The sequence below is a fragment of the Hipposideros armiger genome, unplaced genomic scaffold (assembly GCF_001890085.2).
Source record: "Hipposideros armiger isolate ML-2016 unplaced genomic scaffold, ASM189008v1 scaffold_168, whole genome shotgun sequence".
NCBI lineage: Eukaryota > Metazoa > Chordata > Mammalia > Chiroptera > Hipposideridae > Hipposideros > Hipposideros armiger.
In genome coordinates, this window is record NW_017731518.1 from 1,058,004 (window position 1) to 1,079,673 (window position 21,670).

At 44.1% G+C, this 21,670-nt stretch overlaps 1 protein-coding gene across 3 annotated transcripts in view; it reads left to right on the forward strand.

Moving 5' to 3' along the window:
* The window catches only part of NT5DC3 (5'-nucleotidase domain containing 3), a 204,881-nt gene that overhangs the window by 28,541 nt on the left and 154,670 nt on the right, over window positions 1–21,670 (forward strand). For all 3 annotated transcript variants that reach the window (XM_019651877.1, XM_019651874.1, XM_019651876.1), the window contains exons 5-12: window positions 5,139–5,229; window positions 6,305–6,442; window positions 8,429–8,489; window positions 8,924–9,026; window positions 9,164–9,265; window positions 11,495–11,576; window positions 12,596–12,682; window positions 16,848–16,988. In XM_019651877.1, the coding sequence (XP_019507422.1) occupies window positions 5,139–5,229; window positions 6,305–6,442; window positions 8,429–8,489; window positions 8,924–9,026; window positions 9,164–9,265; window positions 11,495–11,576; window positions 12,596–12,682; window positions 16,848–16,988 (805 nt within the window). The remainder of the gene's footprint in view (window positions 1–5,138; window positions 5,230–6,304; window positions 6,443–8,428; window positions 8,490–8,923; window positions 9,027–9,163; window positions 9,266–11,494; window positions 11,577–12,595; window positions 12,683–16,847; window positions 16,989–21,670) is intronic.

Here is a 21,670-nt window from a genome sequence, read left to right on the forward strand (position 1 = left end):
AGTGTCACTGGCCCTCATATGTGGGATCCGAACCGGGGCCCTCTGGCATCCCAAGCGAGTTCTTAACCATCGCGCCACTCGGCCGGCCCTGTACTCATACTTCTGTTTTCTAATTTATTAATTCTGGTCACCAGCCCTGCTGTGACATCAGGATTTGGCGCTCTTGCCTACATGCCCCCTTCTCTGCCCTCATTCTCTTAATCTCGTTAAGCTCTCCGTGTCTGGCTATTTCACCATTGTTTGCATTGTGACTCTGCACGTCTTAAGCCAAGCTGTGCATTGTGATTGTTTCTTCCTGGCACAGTGTTAGGTTTTTCTTAGATGTAATAATAGCCTCACTTTTTATTTGCTTAGTTTTATTTGCTTAGTTATATGTCCCTAGTTATTCTAAATGCTCCATCACAAATATCACGCATGTATTTATTTACCAACAATTCAAACACTTCTAATCTATCATTTCCTTTTTTAGAAAATTGACTACTGCCTCCTGCTCTGGTCTCCACTGATTGCTCATCCTTGGACTTGTGTTTTCCTCTTTCTGGCTTTACTCCCTCATTTTGCTGGAGCACATCCTCTAGTAGCTTTCTGGTGTCTCCAAGGGCTGAGCCTTCCTGGGGATCAGTGGCGGTTAATCAGTTATTCTCTTTGGTCTCCGCTTGCAGGCCCCTATCCTCAATGTTGCTAAGTCAGGTGCCTCCTTTTCATCTATGGTTTGTCTTGTCTACTGATGTTGAAATGCCTTATCTACTGCTGTCTTTGCTCTCATTTCCTTTGACCTTTTGAGCAATTTATACTTGACTCTTATTGTCACTTTCCTGGTGTGTCAGGAGAAAGGTGAGGTGGTGGTGGTGATGAGAATAACAATAATATTAGTAATAACAAATAGCAATGAACAAATATTGAATCTTGCTGTGGGACAGACACTGCCATAGGGTTTTATCAGAGTTTACTCATTTGATCCTAAAAATAACCTTTTAAGTACCTAATAAGGTAGGTATTTATTAGTCCCAGAGATGTTAAGTGACTTGTCCAAGGCCATACAGAAGTAGAGTTCAGACCCAAGAGTCTGTGCTTTTTGCCTGCGTGCAGTATGGCCTTTTTGAGTGTCTGAGTGTTAACTGGAAGTCCTGCAGCAGACTTTCGATTCCATCTATGCTGCTGCCACAGGCAGCTCCCTGACTCAAGACACCTAGCCCTTCTCTCCTGGGCTTTTATAGTTTTCTGCAGTGTAGTCTGTCCTGGACTTTGTTGCTCTACTGACTTACCTAAATCACCTCAACCACCCTCTCCTCTCTTCTGAAATCCTGGGACCCACTGCCCACTATCTAGAGCAGGGGTGTCAAACTCAATTAAAACACGGGCCATTTGGTGCAATAGGCCAGATTCACACAGGCCATATCACATTTACAAATTTTGTTAAATTTATATTCTGAAGTGAGGATTCAGGAATATGGATAGGATAATTAAAACACTATATAATTGCTTTTATTTAAACATTTATTTTATTTAATGTATTTATAAAACTAAAATTATTCTTTTTTACCCAAGTGCTCTTTTTAACCTTTTCGCTATTGGGATCTGTTTACATTACGTGACACTGAGAGTGGCAGGCGTATCGCTTCCAAATGTCGCTGGAACTGAATCAGCGCGTTTATACATGCCCCCAGGCCCCCAGGAAAAGCACTGGGCCACGTGTATATTCGTCTTCAGTAGTTAAAGGGTTAACGAGGGGATTGTGTGTACGGTATTGCCTCGATCTCCCCCTAAGCGCTATTTTCTTCATAACAATTTTTTTCTATTTTCATTTTATTTCAGAGCATCGTGGGCCACAAAAAATTACCTCGAGGGCCGCATGTGGCCCGCGGGCCGCCAGTTTGACACCCCTGATCTAGAGGATACAGCCCAAACCACTTAGGTTTTCTGTCACCCTCCTCTAAACCTTTAGCTTCCTCTTCTTCCACACACAGCTCCTTCACTTCCTGGATTGGTTAAGACTCTTGATTGCAAGTGACTGAAACCCAACTGGCGCTGGCTTAAACAAAACCACAGCATTGGCTCACTTTGTGCACTCCGGGGACAGGCCAGTTGCAGGTTCGGCTGGCTCCAGGGGCCAAATTGCTGTTGTTGGAACTTTTCATCTGTTGGCTCTCTTGCTCTCTGGGTTAGCCGCCTCTCAGGCAGGCCCCTCCATGTGGTGACCGTGGCAACACCAGGCTTCCATCCCCCCAGCTCCAGGTTGACCTGAGAAGGGGAGTTTCTTTCCTAGTAGTTTCAACCAGCCTTAGAGGGAATGGGTGTTGGGCAGGTGCAAACAGCACAAGTATTCCTCTCCTCTGAGTTCTCCTTTCTCCCTGCTCAGCACCTGTTCATGCTGGCCTTCTACCAGGATGCAGGTTCCCTTCCTCTCTACTTCCTGAAGTCTCATTCACTCTCCCTCAGCACTGACTTGTGGGGTCCTCTCCTCGCCCTTCAGCCTCTTCTATGGTCACATGATCCTCTAATTGTCTTCTCTCTCCTGTACATCAATCTGCCATTGCGTTAAGGTGTATGGACAGGGCTCTGTAGGAGGAGCCAGCTGGGGCATTTAGAGGGGAAGGACTTCAGCTTTCTGTCCTGGGAAGGTCGCTGAGAAGGGGTGTGGTGGGCTGAGGTAGCAGGTGCATATGTGGGCTCTGGAGTCACATTTCCTGAGTGTGAACCCCGACCCCACCGCTCACGTGCATGTGGCCTTGAGCAAGCATTTCAAAGCCTGACCATTTCAAAGCCTGACCATTTCAAAGCCTTGGTTTACTCCTCTGTAAAATGGGCATGATTCTAGTCCCACCTTGGGGGCAGCTTGTCTTGCAGACAAAAGCATGCTTGGAACAGTCCCCAAAGCATTATGGGCATGCATAAATGTCACTCCCCTTTTCTTTCCCCTGGGAAGAATGCTTCTGTCTCAGCCTCCCTTGTTTCTGAGACCTGCTGCCTGGGACCTGCCGTCCCTGTAAAGGTTGAATTTTATGTTGTGGGCCGTGGGAGTGCATGCCTCTGGGCAGAGGAGGCGGCATACTGGCTCTCCACTGCAGCCCAATTTTGTACCCACATTTTCAGTTCTTCATTGGAACTTTGAGAAAAGCTAGGGTTGGTTGTTCTTGTCATAGTCCCGCCAGAAAATTTTCAGTAGCACTTACCGTATACCAGTTACAGTAGCTCATTTAATCTTTCCAGTAACACCAGGAGGTAGGTACTATTACTGCGCCTGTTTTAAACATGACGCGGAGATCCAAAGACGTTAAATTCCTTGTCCAGGCAATACCCTAGTCATTAGGGAGCTGGGATTTGAGCCCTGGGCTGACTCGTTCAGATCTGTGCCCCTAACCTTTATATTTCTCATAACCACACAGGGCCGTGTAAAGCAGTTTTCATTTTGATTTCAGTGCTGTTTTAGGCTGCATTTAAGTGCGGCGACAGCCGGCCTGAGCCTGTCACAGCCATTATGCGCGGTGCTCCGTCTGTGGGAGGTACCTCCCACAGAATTCAGCTGACTGTACCATTCTGATCTCTGCTTCTTTGGGGTGGAAGTTTGGTAACTTGGGCCATAAGGACGCAGCTTGTGTGGCCGGGTGCCTGTGACTGTGTAGGCAGCAGTGGCTTCTGAAAGGCTGCTAGGCCTAGTGTGGAGGCCGAGAAATAAGGTGCCCAGGAGAACTCTTTGATGTTTTCCATTTTCTTTCTAAGCATTATGGCCTTTGGAGTGTGCACACCTGACTGCTGCTACTTAGCCAGAGCTCTTTCCCAAGGTCACTGCCTAGAATGACCTGGCTCAGTGCCAGCGTCTTATCTGATTTCCGGAGCAAAGATAAGTGGAAGTATAGTACCTCTTTTGTTTTCAAAGTTAATCAAGATTGGAGGCAAAATATTAATGAATCCACTCAGATATTTTAAAAAGTAATATGAGGGTGGAGAATGGAAGAAAGAGAAGAAATATTGTCATTGAAGTTACATATCAAACATACATTCTGTTTTATGTGTATTTTAATATTGGCCAAGTGAATTTGTATGCTCAGCGACCTATTTGTATGAGTGAGTAAAATTCTTGCTGAATTAGTTCCACTCCCGCTGTAACACAGCGTGGTGTTTCCATCACTCATTCTGTGAGTCCCTCATCTTGGAGCCTGTTTCTCAAGCACCTTCTCTTCTAGAGGAGCAGACGTTTCCCTTCGTAACACTCGAGAGTGGGTGGTTCTGGGTGAGGAAATACGAGACCATAAGGCTCAGGTGGCAGCACCTGCGCACAGCGCTGGTGGCAGAGGCAGGGGTACAGTCTAGCCACTCTGACCCCAGAATTGATGTTTCCCTCCGTGGAGGAGCTGAATTCATCTGCAGATTATCCGGCAGCTCCTGGAGGCAGGCAGGTGTTATCTGGGCTTTTTACAGATGAGGACACTGGCTTTCAGTGTCACATAGCATCTGCGCCACCACGGTCAGAGGCGGTGCCCAGGCTACCTGCCTTGTGTCACGGGGTTTAGCCCACTCGAGCCTCATGTATGACCTTTTCCATCTCAGTACTGACCTTAGGGGAGAATCTCAGAGAGCATGAGGATGACGGAGACAGAATCTCCCTAATGTAGTAAAGGCATTAAAAACAAAACACAAAGAAAAAATAACCCATGCCAGCGTAAGTCATCGGAAGGCCTTGTACCTTGTTCGGGGAGGAAGTGTGGCACAATGGTTGAAGAGCCACAAAGCCTGGGATCCAACCCTGACCTGCCACTTTCTACTGTGGTGACCTCGGGCAAGGTACATGACCTTTTGTGCCTCAGTTGCTTCTGTTGGAAAATGGGAGGAATAATAGTGCCTCCCTCCTAGGATTGCTCAGAATTAAGTGAATGACTGTGTGGAATTCATATCTGGCGTATAGTAGGTGCCATGTGGTAATAATTATTATTTTTCTCTTGTCACCAACAGAATGTCAGTAGTAGTAATAGTAGTAGCATCTCGCCTGTTATTTGTAGCAATCGCTGGTGGCACATCTTGCCTCCTTGTGACACCAGCATCTTACACCTCGTGGAAAACTCCCAGCAGTTGCCAGAGGTCTGAAAATGATTGCTCTGTCTGGTCGAACTCGTTAACTGCACCGCCTGTCTTTCTTCCAGAGGCCTCAGCGTTGTCCCTGATGAAGAAGTCATCGAAATGTACGAGGGATCCCACGTGCCTTTGGAACAGATGAGCGACTTTTATGGAAAGGTAATGAGAAATGTTGGATTTATTTAAAACAGCCTGTCCTTTTCCTTCTTGAAATGTGGCCTGGTAGATTGTGCAGCCTGAACTACTAGACTCTCTGACTGTTCATAAAGAATTGATAAGGGCCGGCCGAGTGGGTCAGTTGGTTAAAAGCTCGCTCAAGAGTGTGAGCTCTGAGCAACAGGGTCACCGGTTCGATTCCTGGCCCGAGCCGAGCTTCCAACAGGTGCAGGATGGCTCAGCTAAAAAGAAAAAAAAGAATTGATAAGAAAATTTGTTTAGAGAAAACCCTTGGTTTGAGAGAGATTAGTGTGTTAGAGGCTCCATGGGTTCTCTCATGATTCTCCTTTTCATAGCCCTTTCCTCCTTACCTGACGAAGCCTTACACCTTCCTTGTACCTACTCCTGTTTGTCACCACCTGCCTGGTGTGTCCCCACTTTCTGGATTAAGTCTCTGGGGCCGTCAGTGCAGCAGCTGTCGCCTCCACTGAGATTGAGGGCAGCAGGTTACCATATGCCTGAAGGAAATGCTTTTCTAACTTTTATGATTCTCTTTCCTCTCTGAGTTTTTGCTCTTTGTCTAATTAGAGGCATTGTCGTATTTGCGTTTTCAAAATGCAGTGGGTAAGCTGAGTGTTATAATTTGCAGGCTTTCAGAGAAAGGCTCTTTTTAAGCTTCCACACGGGCTGTTGTGAGATGCTCAAATTCAGGAGAGTGAAGTGGCTTTTTCTGCCGTTCCGCAGGCAGTAACCTGTTTGCTGGCTCTCCTCTGTGTTTGGTGAAAGAGTGTGAGCTGGGTGTTGGACGGAGCACAAAGGAGAGTGGGAAGGGAAGGGGACGGTTAGACCTTTTGGGGGGAGATCAGGGCATTTCTTTGGATATGCCAGTTACGCTTAGAGTAAGACATCAGCTGTGCCGTGAATGGTAAGAAACAGGGTGAACATGTCTCCATTTGATTGTTAGCGTTTTCCTTTTCTCATGGAGAGGGGTGCAGGTGTTGACCAGCATGCCCCCCTGTAAAGGTAAAGTCTGCTGAGGCGTTGGTCCCCCTTTCTAAAGTGTCCTCCCTGCCTGCAGAGCTCCCACGGCAACACCATGAAACAGTTCATGGACATCTTCTCCCTGCCGGAGATGACCCTCCTGTCCTGCGTGAACGAGTACTTCCTGAAGAACAACATCGACTACGAGCCTGTCCACCTGTACAAAGACGTCAAGGTTGTGTTGACAGGGAGAGATGGTGATGCGGCAGCCTTTTCAGCTTTTCAGCCATGAACCAGAACCCTTGGCTTCCTTTGTAGCTTAGGTGTTTGAAATGGCCCTTTGCCTGGGAGCTCCTATATTTGCCGTTTAACCCTGAAAATTCTAAGAAAGATGTTACGTAACAGGGCATTGGAAATCAGTCAAGGTTATTGTTAAAAGAAACCTGTGTTCATATTTCACCTGGATTTCTAATTATTTCTGACCAAAGTCCAGGGCCAGGGCACTCCGCCTGTACCCAGCTCACCCCCAACCTGTCTGCAGGGAGGGGTGACTCTTCATACAAAGAGGTGGCCTGCACAGCTCAGGCTGTGACCAGGGGTCTGCAGTTTAGCACAGAGGGGGCGCCTTTTCCTCTTGCACACAAAGGTTCCATGTAGGCTTTCTCATGCCCCGCAGAAACTGCAAAAATCCAATCGGAGAGGGAGACAGATATGCACGCCTCATTTGTATAACTTTGTAGTTATATGTTTTAATTCGTATTCACTTTCACATGTGTTTATATGTATTTTTTAAAGCGAACTTTTTCGGTACTTAGTGTTTATATATTTAATATATATTTTGTAAACATGTATTATAAACATGTTTATTTATATATAATATATTTATATGTAATACATACTTATTTATATATTTGTATTTTTAAAAGATCCCTATTCATATACTATAATGTTTATGACTAATTTAAAATTTTGACTGCCCCGAATCATTTTAGGAAGATAAAAGATGAATTATAGTTTCTCAATATCAGGCTGGTGTTATTTGAACTGAATTTAAATATTTAGTTTCTCATCTCCTTTTTGTGTGCTCAAATACTTCATCTTTAAGAATCTTTAAGACTCACTTGTAGTTACGTAATCCTTTGCACTCATGAGGAGAGATATTTACTGGAAAGTTCAGCTTTTCCTATAAGTATTACTGTCGCTAACAGTGAACCCATATGCAGAGTTTACTGTATTCCAGGCACTGATTTTGAGTGCTTTATGCATATTAACTAATTAAATTCTCACAGTAATGCTTTGAGTTAGATGCTGTTATTATCACCCTCATTTTCTAGGTAATTGAGGCCTAGAGGGGTTGAGTAACTTACCCAAGGTCACACAGTTAGTAAGTAACAGAGCCTGGATTTGAAGCCAGGACTTGACTCTGGCTTGCCCTTAACCACTGCCTTCTGCCTGTGTGAAGCTGAAACAAGGCTGTGCTAGAAGGTAATAATCGAGGTTGAGTTTACAGTCCAGAGGTGCTCACACTTGACAGAAATCTACCAGTTTTCTAAGGCTAATGGCCCAGTTACTCTGCAGCCCAGTCCCCTGCCACAGGCTCCAGAAAGTTTCCATGTGCCTCCAGGAGTGTCAGCTGTGTAGAGGACCTGCCCCGTGCCCCCCAGGAGTGGGGCTGTGCTCTGACACCTGCCGGGCATCAGGCCGCCACATCCCTGGGCCTGCAGAGGGGTTCGCTGCTGCCTCCTCCTCCTGGTGTCTGCAGGCTGGACTGCAGCTCTGCCAGAGTTACGACCTCACTGACAGTTCCTCGCCTCGCTGGTAGCACTGAAGGGAGGAGGAGCATATCATCGGCCCTGGCCCTTTTCTAGATTAGGGAACCTGCTTTTGGGGTCTAGGAAAAGGTACAAAGATGAAAAGAACAATAGTGCCCTTTGCCCAGATGATTTCGAATCATTTGTTCATGATACTGCATATAAATTACGCTTTATTGGGTGGGGCTCTATTCAGAATTATTTGCACAAATTTCCTCCTCCAAGTGACCCTTTTGAAAATTGCACTGGAAACTGCCACTGTCACCATGGAAACTGAAGTTTTCCCCAAGGGTTGGGCGGGGGGACCTATGATAGATGGATGAGAATTTAGATTTCATTTAATGCTTGGCTTCTAGTGGTAGATGCTTTTGGGAGGGCCATTTCACTTGTACTGTTGCCCCTTTTGACAGGATTCAATTCGAGACGTGCACATCAAAGGGATCATGTACAGAGCCATCGAAGCGGATATCGGTACGTGCTCAGCATCGTCTGGAGGTCGGTTCAGCCTTGCCCTTGGCCCTGCAGCTGTGCAGCCTTTTTACTTTCATTCTAGATGCCGTGTAGGGCTGCAGCACCTTTCCGAGTGCCTTGCGAGGACTCTGCATCCTTGCCTTCCAGCCATCTCCCTCCCCTGTGCTTCTGAGCCTGACATGATCCTGCCTCAGAGGAGAGGCGCTAGCAGCTTGCAGCTGCTTCCTATTTTCCGCTTAGACTGAGGAGGCAGAGTCCTGGCTGCTGAGGCACTGGACACTGATAGAACACCCTGACCAAGCTCCCTTAAGGCTTCTTTCTCTTCCCCCAAGTGCCAGGGACAGCTCGGGACCCATAGGCCCTGTTCAGTAAGCACTTGCAGGTTGAGTTCACTGCACGCCGAATCCATGTATGACTTTTTCTCTTTCTCTTAGAAAAGTACATCTGCTATGCTGAGCAGACCAGGGCAGTGTTGGCCAAGCTGGCTGATCACGGCAAGAAGATGTTTCTCATCACCAACAGCCCCAGTAGCTTTGTGTAAGTTGCTCTCCGTTTCCTGGCCCGCTTCTGGCTCGCTTCTCGTATTGCATTTAACAGTTGGAAATCTGAAAGAACATGTTGCAAAAGCAGTTAATTCCCTTTAATGTTAGAGTAACTGGGCTGACGTATTCTAGGGACAAAGGGATGAGCTACATCGTTGGAAAAGACTGGCGGGACCTGTTTGATGTGGTCATCGTTCAGGCCGAGAAGCCAAACTTCTTCAATGATAAGCGGAGGTGAGTGTCTCTCGAGGGGACTAGACTTGATTCATTTGCTGCTGTCAATACATACGCAGTGTATCTTGGTGAAATCCAGCTGGAAAAGCACAAGCATCTGAAATTATAGCTTTTGGTGTTTAACCCTTTGAGCAAGTAATTGCAAGGAGGGTGAGATTAGTTCATAGCAGACACCTGACACGTCTTGAAATGGTTCTCAGTTCAACTTGGGCTGCTTCGGTCCTATGAGTCAGGGTTTAGGAAAATGACTGACAATGAAAAACCCAAACTTAGTACCACATGGTAAATTAGCCCTCTCGACGCAGGTGTGTTATAAAGCATAACAAAACAGCAATAGCAAACCATCTGGTGGGTAGCTCTTTAAATAGAGCTCTAAAGCTTTTAATATTGCAATTGGATTTTGCAAAACTTCTCTGCAATACAGGTTTTGCATCAAGTGGAGTAAATCTCTGCCAAGACTTACAGAATGTCTTTCTATTCCAGTAGCTTTGGGAAATAGGGGAGTCGAGACATTTTGGGTTGTGACAATGATTGGAGTTTGCTCTTAAGATTTAGTGGGTGGGGGTCTGGGATCCTAAACTATCTTTTAATGTGTGGGACAAAACCTGTTCACCAAGAGTTATCTCCCCCAAATGTCAATAGTGTAGAGAGTTACTGTGCAAGGGTTATAAAAATAACTCATATTTGTATAATAATGGCCTGTTTTGAAACACTTTTACCCACACTCATCTATTTGGCACTTGGTAACCAGGCAGCCTTTTCCCTCTCTGCTAGGTGAGCTAAAGTGTCATAATGTGGGGCCCTGTAGTTAGTGTTGAATGGATTAAATTCCAGCTTTCCAAGTGTCACAGTGACTCCTAGAAGAAGAGGCCAAGCCAAGAACCATGTGTAGAGACTGAGAATTCAAAGGAATGAGGGAAAAACTAGATAGCTGGTTAAAAACAGCTGTGCTCACTGGCTTGCTGCTTTGTTGCCGATGAAGCGTTCTCCCAAATTTTCTCCTTAGGTTCTGGGGTGTGGTCTGAAGGACTGCATCTCTCCTTTCACCATGGACCTCCTGTCCCTTGTCATGGTTACACACAGTGGTGAACAATGTCTTGAACTCTCCCCAGGGTGGGTTTTGGGGGGCAGGTTCCAGCACAGCGCCCTCCCACACTGCATCCATTTATTTTGTCTTGTTCTGGTGCCTGGGGTAAAAGCTGAACCATCCTCCATCTGTATTTATCCCTGTGTTATTTTATAATGATGAAGGTCAGAAACAACCTAAAGGAACATCCATTTGAAGGGATATTATGCAGCCATTAAAATGATGGATTTGGGGAAAAAAAGCAGTGAGCATATATTATGACTGTAAAAAATGATGTACGAAGAATATGTAATCACATGGGAAATTGCTCACAACATTAGAGAAAAAAAGATATCATCAGTATACACAAATGATCCTCATTTTATATATTCATTAAAAAAGAAAGATAACAGATGTACAAGTATAAAGACTGTCTACTGAAATGTTAAGTGTTTATACCTAGATACTGGAATTATGGGTGATTTTCCTTTTCTCCATTATATCTTCTGCATTTTCCAGATTTTTTTGAAATGAGTTTATATTTTTCTAATCAGAAGAACAATCCAGATAAGTGTTACCTTAAAAAAATAAAGGCAAACAAGCCCCTCGTCCTTTGGACTAGCACCCCCAGAGTGAGGAGTGAAGCCTTATTCTTATTTCCCATTTTCCATCATAAAATAGTTTGGTCCCCTGATTGGTTTTATATCTAGAATGGCTGAATTTCAAGTACAAAGCTGGCTAAGTATACTAAAGCAGTATTTCAGTGTTTTTTTGTTGTAAAACAGAAAGTTTGTTTTGTAGAAAACAAACATTTTCCATACCGTCAAATAAATTTGGGAACTCTGGGTTCAAGACAGTGTCTTCACAGGGGGCCTTTTCACAGCCTTTGGTAACTTTTTAAGAGGGACATATATATAGTGCATAGTGTTTTCCAAATGTGTTTGACCCTGGAGTTCTTTCTCCGCTACGCGTCCTCGGATGCCAAGGTCCACAGTTTGGGAGGTATTGCCCTGGGCCGGGGGATGTGGTGGCATTCGGTTTTAGGACTTTCTCAGGTTTGGGGAGCTCCTGTCTGTTTCCAGTGAGTAGCCGACTAGTATTTCACACAGCAGACAGCCTGCACGACTGCCACATGTCATAATGTCTCCCATTTCTGTTCTTAGACCTTTCCGAAAGGTGAATGAGAAAGGTGTCTTACTCTGGGATAAAATCCACAAGTTGCAGAAAGGCCAGATTTACAAACAGGTATCTTACGACCAGCTTATCCTTTTTGTTGCTTCACTTTGTGTGGTCGGTTACAATGATAACAGCTAACATTCACGGGGGCCTACTGTGTGCCAGGCGCAGCTCTGAGCACTGTGCTCGAATTGACTTTTTATAATCGGTGGCAAAATTTAAGCTTAAGTCAATATGTTTTCAATATGCTATATCTAAACTCAGAATTGAATAGATTTTAAACATAAAATTTAAAGCATTGCATAACATTTAAGATGTCAATAGTAAAGCTTGGAAAATTTTCTTTAAGAAGCATTTCATTCCATGGCCTATTACTACATTAGTTATTATTTCCTGACAAGCTATGTTTTATGTATAGTTTTAATATGTTTTGACATCTTGTAAGGCTTGCAAATGTTTGAATAAATGATTGAATTGAATTGTTGACCATTATTGCTGAAGTTAGTTTTGTTTTCTTTTTTAACATACTTATGCATTCCTGGTCGGTATATTAACAACCTGCTAGATTTGACATTAAGTTTATTTCCTAGGCCTTGAAAAAATTAGCTTTGATAAAGTCATTCCACCTCTAGAAAGTTAGCCTAAGACAATGATTAAGATGTAGCTAAAACCGTGGTATAAGAATGTTTATCATGAAGTTACTTACAAAATAGATAACAGAATAAATGATACAAAATAAATGTCCAACATCAGGGAATTGGTAAAATTAAGTATAATACTTCTCAGGAATGGAAATTACAAGGCAGGTTAATATTTGACCTGGAAAGATGGCTGCAGCATGTTACATGTGAAAAGGTCATTACAAAGAGTTATGTACAATACGAATCTTTTTGAAAAGTATATTTGACTTAGAAGAAAGGCTTAAAAAATTTCATACTATGATGCTTTTATCTTTACATTTTGATACTTAATATAAATCATAAAAGAAAAAGATTTTTTTGAAATTTTTAAAAAGCAGGTATTTTGGGCCATGGGTTATACACAGGTCTCTATCTGTCATATAATAGCTATGTTTTTCCTTATTGCAGGGCAATTTATATGAATTTTTGAAGCTTACAGGGTGGAGAGGTTCCAAAGTATTGTATTTTGGTGACCACATCTACAGCGACCTGGCGGTGAGAAGCCTTCTTTCCTATTTCGTTGTTGGGGGACAGACATGTTAGGCCCAGTAATTAAGGAATTTCCCTTTTGTTTAAGACCATGTTATGCTTTCATAAAAATGAGGAGCAGGCCACGTTATTTTTTTTAGTTTTTTTATGTCTCATGTTTTTACAGAACAGGATGGATCAGTCGTGAGAAAGATACATTTTTTTTTTTTTGCAAATAATGGAAATTAACAATGTACTCAGAATTTTCAGAAAAATCTTTCCATTTTAGTAATGGTAAGAAATAAATGCCAGTGTTCTTTCCTTTTCCTTTGAAGAATGTGTCAGAAATATACAACTACAACATAAAAACCCTAGACATCAGTCAGGGCTGCTTTTGCCAGCCAGTGACTTCAGAAGAGCATAAAACCGGCATTTCCAGGAAAGCGGTTATGTGAACATGAGGCTTTACATGCCCCTCGGGATGACTGGAGGAGCATGGCAGGACTTGAATTATGATTTAACCTATGGTATAATTGGAACAATATATAATTGGAGGTCGAGGGGGTCATTCCAGCGCCCGTGTATGGTGACACTTCCCAGGTGACGCCAGCACACCCCCTGCAGAATCACATGTGTCCACTGGGCTGGGGTCTAGTGGAAGGAATCACGGGCTCAGAATTGGAAGACTGGGGTTCTCATCCCAGCTCTGCTGTGTATTAGCTGTGTGACCTTGGACATGTCCCTCAAGCCCTGATGTCCCCATTTGTAAGAAGAGTGAAATCAGGTAATGTGTATAAAACTGCTTAGTGAAGTAGAACTATAAAGTGCTACTGTCAGGATGTCATCACTCCCAGAATGTCCAGCCCATGGTATCATGCGCATTTGTCTCTTGCGATGTGGGGTCTTTGGGCCCTGACGCGATAACTAGCTGTGTGCTACCCTTAAGGCATGTGGGCACATGGCCTTGTGAGATGACACACACACACACATGCAGGTCTTAGCTTTATGAGAGGTAATCACGCAGCAGTACTTCTTCAGGTGTGGTCCCGAAGCGTCAGCATCACCTGGGAACTTGTTAGAAATGCAGATTCTCAGGCCTCACCCCAAACCTATGGAGTCAGCAGCTCTGGGGGTGGGCCCAGCCATCTGTGTTTTAACCAGCTTTCCACAGTAAAATGTGATGTCAGGGTAATTGGCCTCATAGAATGAGTTAGGAAGTGTTCCCTCCTCTTCAGTTTTTGAAAGAGTTTGGGAAGGATTGGTGTTAATTCCTCTTTATTTATTTATTTTTTTATTTTATTTATTTATTTTTTTTAGCTGAGCCATCCTGCTACCTGTTGACAGCTCAGCGGCTGCTCAGCTCGGGCTGGACTCGAACTGCTGTTGCTCAGAGCTCAAACTCTTGAGCGAGCTCTTAACCAACTGAGCCACTCGGCCGGCCCATGGTGTTAATTCCTCTTTAAATGTTTGGTAGAATTTACCAGTGAAGCCATCATTGTTAGAAGGTTTTTCGTTACTAATTCAACCTCCTTACTAGTTAGAAGTCTATTCAGATTTTCTATTTCTTCATGATTCAGTCTTGGTAGTTTTTGTGTTTCTGGGAATTTGTCCCGTTCATCTAGTTATCGAAGTTGTTGGCATACAGTAGTTTATAGTACTTTTTAATCCTTTTCGGTAGAATCAGTAGTAATGTCACCATGTACATTTCTGGTTTTAGTAAATTGAGTCTTCTCTTTTTTTTTTCTAAGTCAAGCTAAGTGTTTGTCAATTTTGAACTTTTTGAAGAACCAACTCTTGGTTTTATTGATTTTTTTTTCTAGACTCTATTTTATTTATTTCTGATCTAGTGTGTTCTTCTTTTCCTAGTTCTGTAAGATATAAGGTTAGGTAGTTGATTTGAGACCTTTCTTTTTTAATGTTAGTGTTTATAGCTAGAAATCTCACTTTTAGCACTACTTTTGCAGCATCCTTTAAGTTTGGGTATGTTGTGTTTGCATTTTGATTTGACTCGATATTTTCTAATTTCCTTTCTCATTTCTTCTTTGACCCATTGGTTAATCATGTGTTGTTTAATTTCCACATATTTGTGAATTTTTCAGTTTTTTTCTTCTGTTGGTTTCTATTGGGTTGTCAGAAAAGTCATGATGCATGTTTGTGACAGATGGCACTAGTTCATTTTTGGAAGTACTAGAGTCATTCGCATCTATGTTATTCCTATGTCATTTGACGGCTGACAATTTTAGCTTCATTCTCAAAAAAAATTGGGCGATTTGGTTGAGTTTTGGAGATTTTACAAGTTGCAGATGGAAGACCAAACTGTGCATTTTTGCCATATTTTACTGTTTTACTTCCATAAAGGGAAGAATGCGCGTCAAGCTTGTGAAAAGTTGCATAAAGTTTATGGTGACAACGCTCTATAAGAACATCAGTGCCAATGATGGTTTATGAAATTCTGTGCTGGTGATTTTGATCTCAATGACACTCCTCAGTCGGAGGCCCACCGAGGTTGATGATGACAAAATAAAGGCATTGATCGAGTCAAACCCATGTTACATGACACGAGAGATTGCAGAAACATTGAACATCCATCATTCAAGTGTTCATGACCACCTGAAGAAGCTGGGATACGTAAGCAAGCTTGATATTTGGGTTCTGCATGAACACAAGGAAGTTCATTTGATGGCGCGTATAAACATCTGCGATATGCTCATTAAACGTGAGGAAAATGATCCTTTTTTGAAGCGACTGATAACTAGTAATGAGAAGTGGATTGTTTACAACAATGTGGTGCAATGATGGTCTTGGTCCCGACATGATTATTTGCCTCAAACGACATCGAAAGCAGACATTCATCAGAGAAAGGTTATGCTCTCAGTGTGGTGGGATTTTAAAGGTGTGTTTTTCGAGCTCCTACCAAGGAACCAAACAATCAGTTCAAATGTGTACTGTCAGCAATTGGACAGTTTGAACGAACCATCATCCAGAAACGTTCAGAGCTTGTTAATTGTAAAGGAGTTGTGTTCCATCGCGACAACACGAGACCACACACAAATTTGATCACTTGTCAAAAATGATTGGAGCTTGGATGGGATGTGTTGCCACACCCACCATACTCGCCTGACCTTGCGCTGTCAGACTTCCACTTGTTTTGCTCTCTTCATAACTCCTTGCATGGTATAACGTTCAATTTAGATGAGGCTGTAAATCAGCTCCTTGTTCAGTTTTTCACAAATAAAGACAGATCCTTCTATGAATGAGGAATTATGAAGCTCACTGAAAGATGGCAGAAGGTTATCGAACAAAACGGGCAATATATCACTGATTGATCTTTGTTCTTTATATAAATAAATGACCTTTGAAAAACATAGACAAAATACATCATGACTTTCCCGACAACCCAATAGATTCATATCTTGTGAGCAGAAAAAAAATACTTTGTATGATTTCAATTTTGAAATTTTTTCAGACCACTTAACATGGTGTATTTACTTGCTTATTTGTTCTCTGTATTTCCCATGAGTGCAGGGATTTGTTAGTTTTTGTTCATTCTTTTATCCTCGTATCTAGAACAGGGCCCAGCAAATAGTAGTGCATACTTCATAAATATTTGCCAAATGAGAAAAATGAGTGACCCTTTAGTATGGTGTGTGTATATCTTAGCTTTCCCAGGACATAATTGGCATTAGGTAGGCTGGTCTGTTGTCACATCATGGGGTTACAATATTTGGAATGAAGATTGTGATCATGTGTGTTTATGTTGTAAGATCAAGCCAAATCTGCGATTCCGCGGTTCCCCTAACCCACAAGGCCTGGTGCACGGCGGGTGCTCCTCAGCCAGCTGTGGATGAGTTGAATGAAGACCTTCAGTAGCATCTCGCTTCAGCCTCTTCCTGCCCCTGACGTAATTGTTGTTTTACAGGCCATGGTCAATGATTTCCGACCCTGTGTTTCTGCAAGGGCTGTGACTCATAGTCCTTATTTTCGGAATACAAAGTTCCTCGGGCGGAAATGGTCAAAGCCTTGAGCTAACTTGGTTTTAATTAAATGTAATTCATTGAATGTGGCTTGGTTAGTAACCAACCATTACAGTTAAAACGTAATTCAATGAATGCCTGTTGTGTCTGGGAAAGGTAATGAAATGGTTTACATTCTGTTGAGATTGATGTTGACGTTCTGTGATCTTTGCGATCAGGATTTGACCCTGAAGCATGGCTGGCGAACTGGTGCAATTATCCCGGAGTTAAGATCTGAGCTCAAAATCATGAACACGGAGCAGTATATTCAGACCATGACCTGGCTGCAGACCCTGACCGGGTTGTTGGAGCAAATGCAGGTTTGGGATTTTTCTCTCTCATGCTTTTTATTTAAGCCTGAAGTTAGTCCACTAGTCAAAGTTACTGTAGGTATTTTCTGTTTAATTGTGGTTATAAAGTATGAGGCATAAGCCGTCCTGCAGAATAGCTACTGGATTATTTTGCCCCTAAGAGAGTTTTGCCAGTATCCCTGAAGAGATTTTTAAAAATGCCCCCAGAGCCATTTGGACAAAGAGTTTTGTGGGGCCTGTGTGAATACAGGTGTTCGTTTACGTTCCTTGTCAGTGAAAATCCAGTGCCCTCACTTTGCCACTAAAGCCCCACTGGGAGGTGACCTGTGGGGTAGTGGGATTTGAGAACCATGGCCAGTGTTTGGGTCTAGTCTTGCTTCTGCCTTTAGCCTGCAGTGGTCCTTGTCGTTCTGGGGTCCTAGAGAATGAACACTTCAGGCTGGGCACCACAGCTTACTGGAAACTCTCAAAGCAAGCGTCAAGGTCCTGCGTGCAGCTTCCATGTGATGATGATACCCACAGTTTGCTGGCTTACTAGAGTGCAGTGCCAGTTTTTCCTTTTTGTAAGTTACGTCGCCAGCTCTGGACAGTTAGTGAGCAGCGTTGGTTTTAGTGGCGATTTCCTGGCCTGTGAAGCTGTCCCCCCTCGCAGCTCTGACCTCCTTCCCAATCTCATGAGGCCCCCCGCTTTCTCGCTTGGTTCAGCTGGCCGAGCCTGCAGCCATCTCAGTGTGAGTGCTGACTCTTTCAGGGTAAGGGGCACAGATGCCCGCTTTCTTGGCTGACGCACCTGGCAACCTGTGACCACGGCCAGGGAACTGCCTGGCCTGGCCCAGCTGGCAGCCGTGTGGAGGCAGCTGGCAGTGAGCTCAGGCAGAGCTGTGACGGGGAGGCCAGGTCGTCACTCCAGGATACACACACCCCAGAGCATGGGCCCTGCATGTCCCCTGGGACTTACTTCCATGTGTTCAAGCCTCATGGGTTCTTGGCTCACCTCTGACAAACACTTGTTCTGTTTCCTTATGACTTTTGTCTGTGAGATGATGTCCTAAAAATAAAAGGCATCGATTCTGGGTTAATGTAGCCTTGAGTCTGTGCATAGGGCATACAGTAATAATAGTTATTCTTTATACGGCAGACATTGTGCTGAGGGCTTGCTCTACATGCACTAGTCATTTTATAATTTTTCCACTTTAGAGTAAGGAAATGGGGTGTTTGAGAGGTTAGGCAGCATGTCTGAGGTCATAAGATGAGAAAGGAAGAACTTGAACCTGGGCTTGTGTGATGCCCAGGTCCATGCTTTTGAGCACTGCACTAAGTGCTTCCCTGCCATGTGCTGTAGGGGTCTCAAGTGTGGCCAAGGACTCCTCACCTGGGTGCAGTCTCTCTGTGATGCTGGCAGCTGCTCAGATACACAGATGTGACCTGCACGTAGATGGTGTCCCTGCATTTTGGCTTTGAGGACAGTTTCTCTGCTTTACTCTCTCTCTCTCTCTCTCTCTGACCTATATAAAAAGTTTGATGACTGAGTGTATGATTAGAGAACGGAAATGCTGAGAATATTTCTGTGATTCCTAGAATTAATTATACAAGGTGTAAGGTTAGGGAAGGAAGAAGGGGAAATGGACATTTATGTTGCCACCCCCATTTTGGAGGAGAGGAAGCTGAGGCTAAGAGATGAATAACTTTTCCAGAGTCACCGGGTTAGTGAACAGCGGGATCAAGCTCTTTAGGAATGAGAACGTACTGTGTTCCAGACACTAAGGGCTTCACATCCATTTCCTTCTCGCAACTCGTTGAAGTAGGTACTGGCATCATCCCCATGTTACAGATGAAGAACCTGAGGCTCAGAGGAGAAACTAACTCTCGAGTACGGGGTGATGCTGTGACCCTCGCCTTCACCTCCCCTCTGTATCGCCCCGGGCCCTAACAGTTTATACAGCACGAGCTTGCAGAGGATTGTGGCTGGTTATTAAAAAACTACCCAGATGAGGGTCATTTCTCACTGCCCTCCCTGTTCCCTTTCCACTGGAAAGCGATAAATTATTCCAGTGTTTCTAGAACTCCCCCTCGGGGCTATTTTCAGAGCACACAGCACATTATTGGAACCATTTTCTGAGGAGAAAAATCAGTCCTCTGAGATTCGGTTTGATGTTTTTTTGAGCCAGCGGAGTATCGGCTAGAGCCAAGTCTGATGCGTTAAATACAAGTACGTATATATATAATTTTTGGTTTTAAGAAAGTAGCTATAAAGAATAATTTCGTTAACTAGCTTTAAAGGGTCCCCCAAAATGGTGTGGTTAGTGGTGGCCGGGTTGGTTAGTGGTGTGGCTAATGGCGTTAGGGACTTCCCAGGTAACCCCATCACAGCCTCATTTAGCCCTGGGGCTGGCAGACTTCTGTCACCTGCTTTGTAGCCTTAATATGTGAGTGGCTGCTTGTCATTGTGTCCCCTATAACTTTACTGGTGGACCCTAAAATTTGAATTTCATATCATTTTCTTGTATCTCGAAATTCTCCTTTTGATATGTTTTCAGCCATTTAAAAAGGAAAACCCATTCTTAAGCTCATAGGCCGATAGAACAATGGTGGTGCACTGGATCTGGCCTCCTGGTGTAGGCTGCTGGGCTGCTGGCTAGGTTGTCATGTCCTGCTGATACAGGTGGGAGGGCAGGTAGGGTACCTGAAGCCAGCCTACGTTTCTGCTCATGAAGAGCAGAGGATGCTAGTTAACGGCCGGGCTAACGATGGCTTAGAGTCCAGGATCCGCCTCTGGCGGGGGCTTCTGGTTCTCTCTCCCGGTGCAAACTACCCACTCTGGAGTGGATGGTTTCAAGCAAAGATGTGTTATGCCTAATTAACACACAGTCTTTGAAATATTTTAAAGTACAATAGATTTCAGACACCTGAGACGGTGGTTTTCTGAAGTTTGGCCTTGTAGGGGAACAGAGCCGGAGAAAGCGGGGGACTCAGGGAAAGTCGTTTTTTTAATGGGAGAGATTTTAGCCTGTTGAAATGCGGATCGGAAAGATCCAGGTGAGGACGCTGATCGAATGGGAGAGATGACAAGTGATGGGCGGAGGTTCTCGGGAGGGCAGGCAGGAGGTGGCCACGGCAGGTGCTGGGTGGGCGTTGGGTAGGAGGGCCTGAGGGGAGGCTAGGTTAAGGCGCATACCCACAGAGCTCAGAGGATCCTGCCCTGGGAGTGCTCCCCTGACCTCAGATCTCTGGGGCCTTCCTCCTCTGCATGGCCCTTCAGCAACCCTGGGCTCTGCTGGAGATAATCCGTCACTCTTTGCTGCGCCTCCATACTGGAAAAGCTGGGCTGGAGAACATGCCTTGAACTTGGACACCCAGCTTGGCTCTTCACGTCTGCAGAGCCAGCCCTGGGGTGGAGGGCCCACCTGAGGGGCAGGAGTAGATAGGAGCATTCACGTGGCCTGTGGCAGCTAGTTTCAAAAAGGAAAGCGTAGAGACCTTGGCAATTCTTATTCTGGTCACCAGTCATAGAATTCTCCCCTCTGGCAAGCATGGGGCAGAGTATAAAGGCTTCTCTTCATACTGGAACGAGGTGCCTTGTCCGTGGGCTAAAAAGGGTATGTGGGCAGAGGTGGGGGGGAATTCCCTCCCACAGACTGACCCCCACCCGTAAGGGCCTCCATCTTGTCCTGTCTTGTATCTTTAATATTATATCAAGCACCATGCTCAGCACATAGTAGGTACTTAATATATATGTGTATATGTGTGTGTATGTATATGCATGTGCATATAAGTGTGTATATAGATGCATGTATGTTTATATGTATGTATGTCGTGTGTGTTTGTGCATGCATACATTCCTTGCGACACCCTACAAATCTTTGATCTAGTCACATACTGTGTAGAGCGTAAATTGTATAGCAAGTGATTTGTTGATTAAAATGTGAAAGCTAGTTAAAACTATGCTCACAGAACCACCAATACCCCTAGAAGTGCCGGGCGATTGTCCAGTGCTCCAGTAACACACAGGCAGTGGTCATTCAGTGTCACTGCTTCCTGGTGGCGTAGGCAGTGCTGTGGAGCAAGGACCCCAAATTGCAAGCTCAGGGTTTTGTCTGAGTGGGAGAGCCCTTAGCCGTGCCTGTGAGGCTGAGCTGGGCAAATGTCATAAACAGAAGGGCCTTGGCTCCCACGTCCAAAGCAGATGGTTTGCTTATTTGTTTTTTTCCTCTGGGTCCTAAGGCCGCCCTGTGACCATGAATCGCAGGGAGCCACCTGTCCTCTGCGATCATGTGCGCCCCTGGCTCTGGCCGAATGTTTCTATTTAGCCACAGGAACCTTGTAGAGAGACTTGTGAGATTCCATTGTGAGGTTGTGGGCAGCTGTCATTTTCTTTTTGTTCATATTTCAGCCCAATCAGAAAATTCTCTGCTTTTCCATCTCGCTGAGGTACTTGACCTTCTTGCTTTTTTACAAAAACAATTTTTTTTTCTTTTAAATACTTTAAAAGGTAATAGTAAGGAAAAAAATTTTAAACAAATTGTAATTCTACTACCCTTGTGCAAATCAAAGACAATTTTCCATGTTAACTTCCATATATATATATATATATATACACATATTTTTACATGCTTCCAATTAGTGGATGTACCGTTATACCTGTTATTTCCACTTAACTGCCATTTTTATATTGATACATCTATAAAATATGT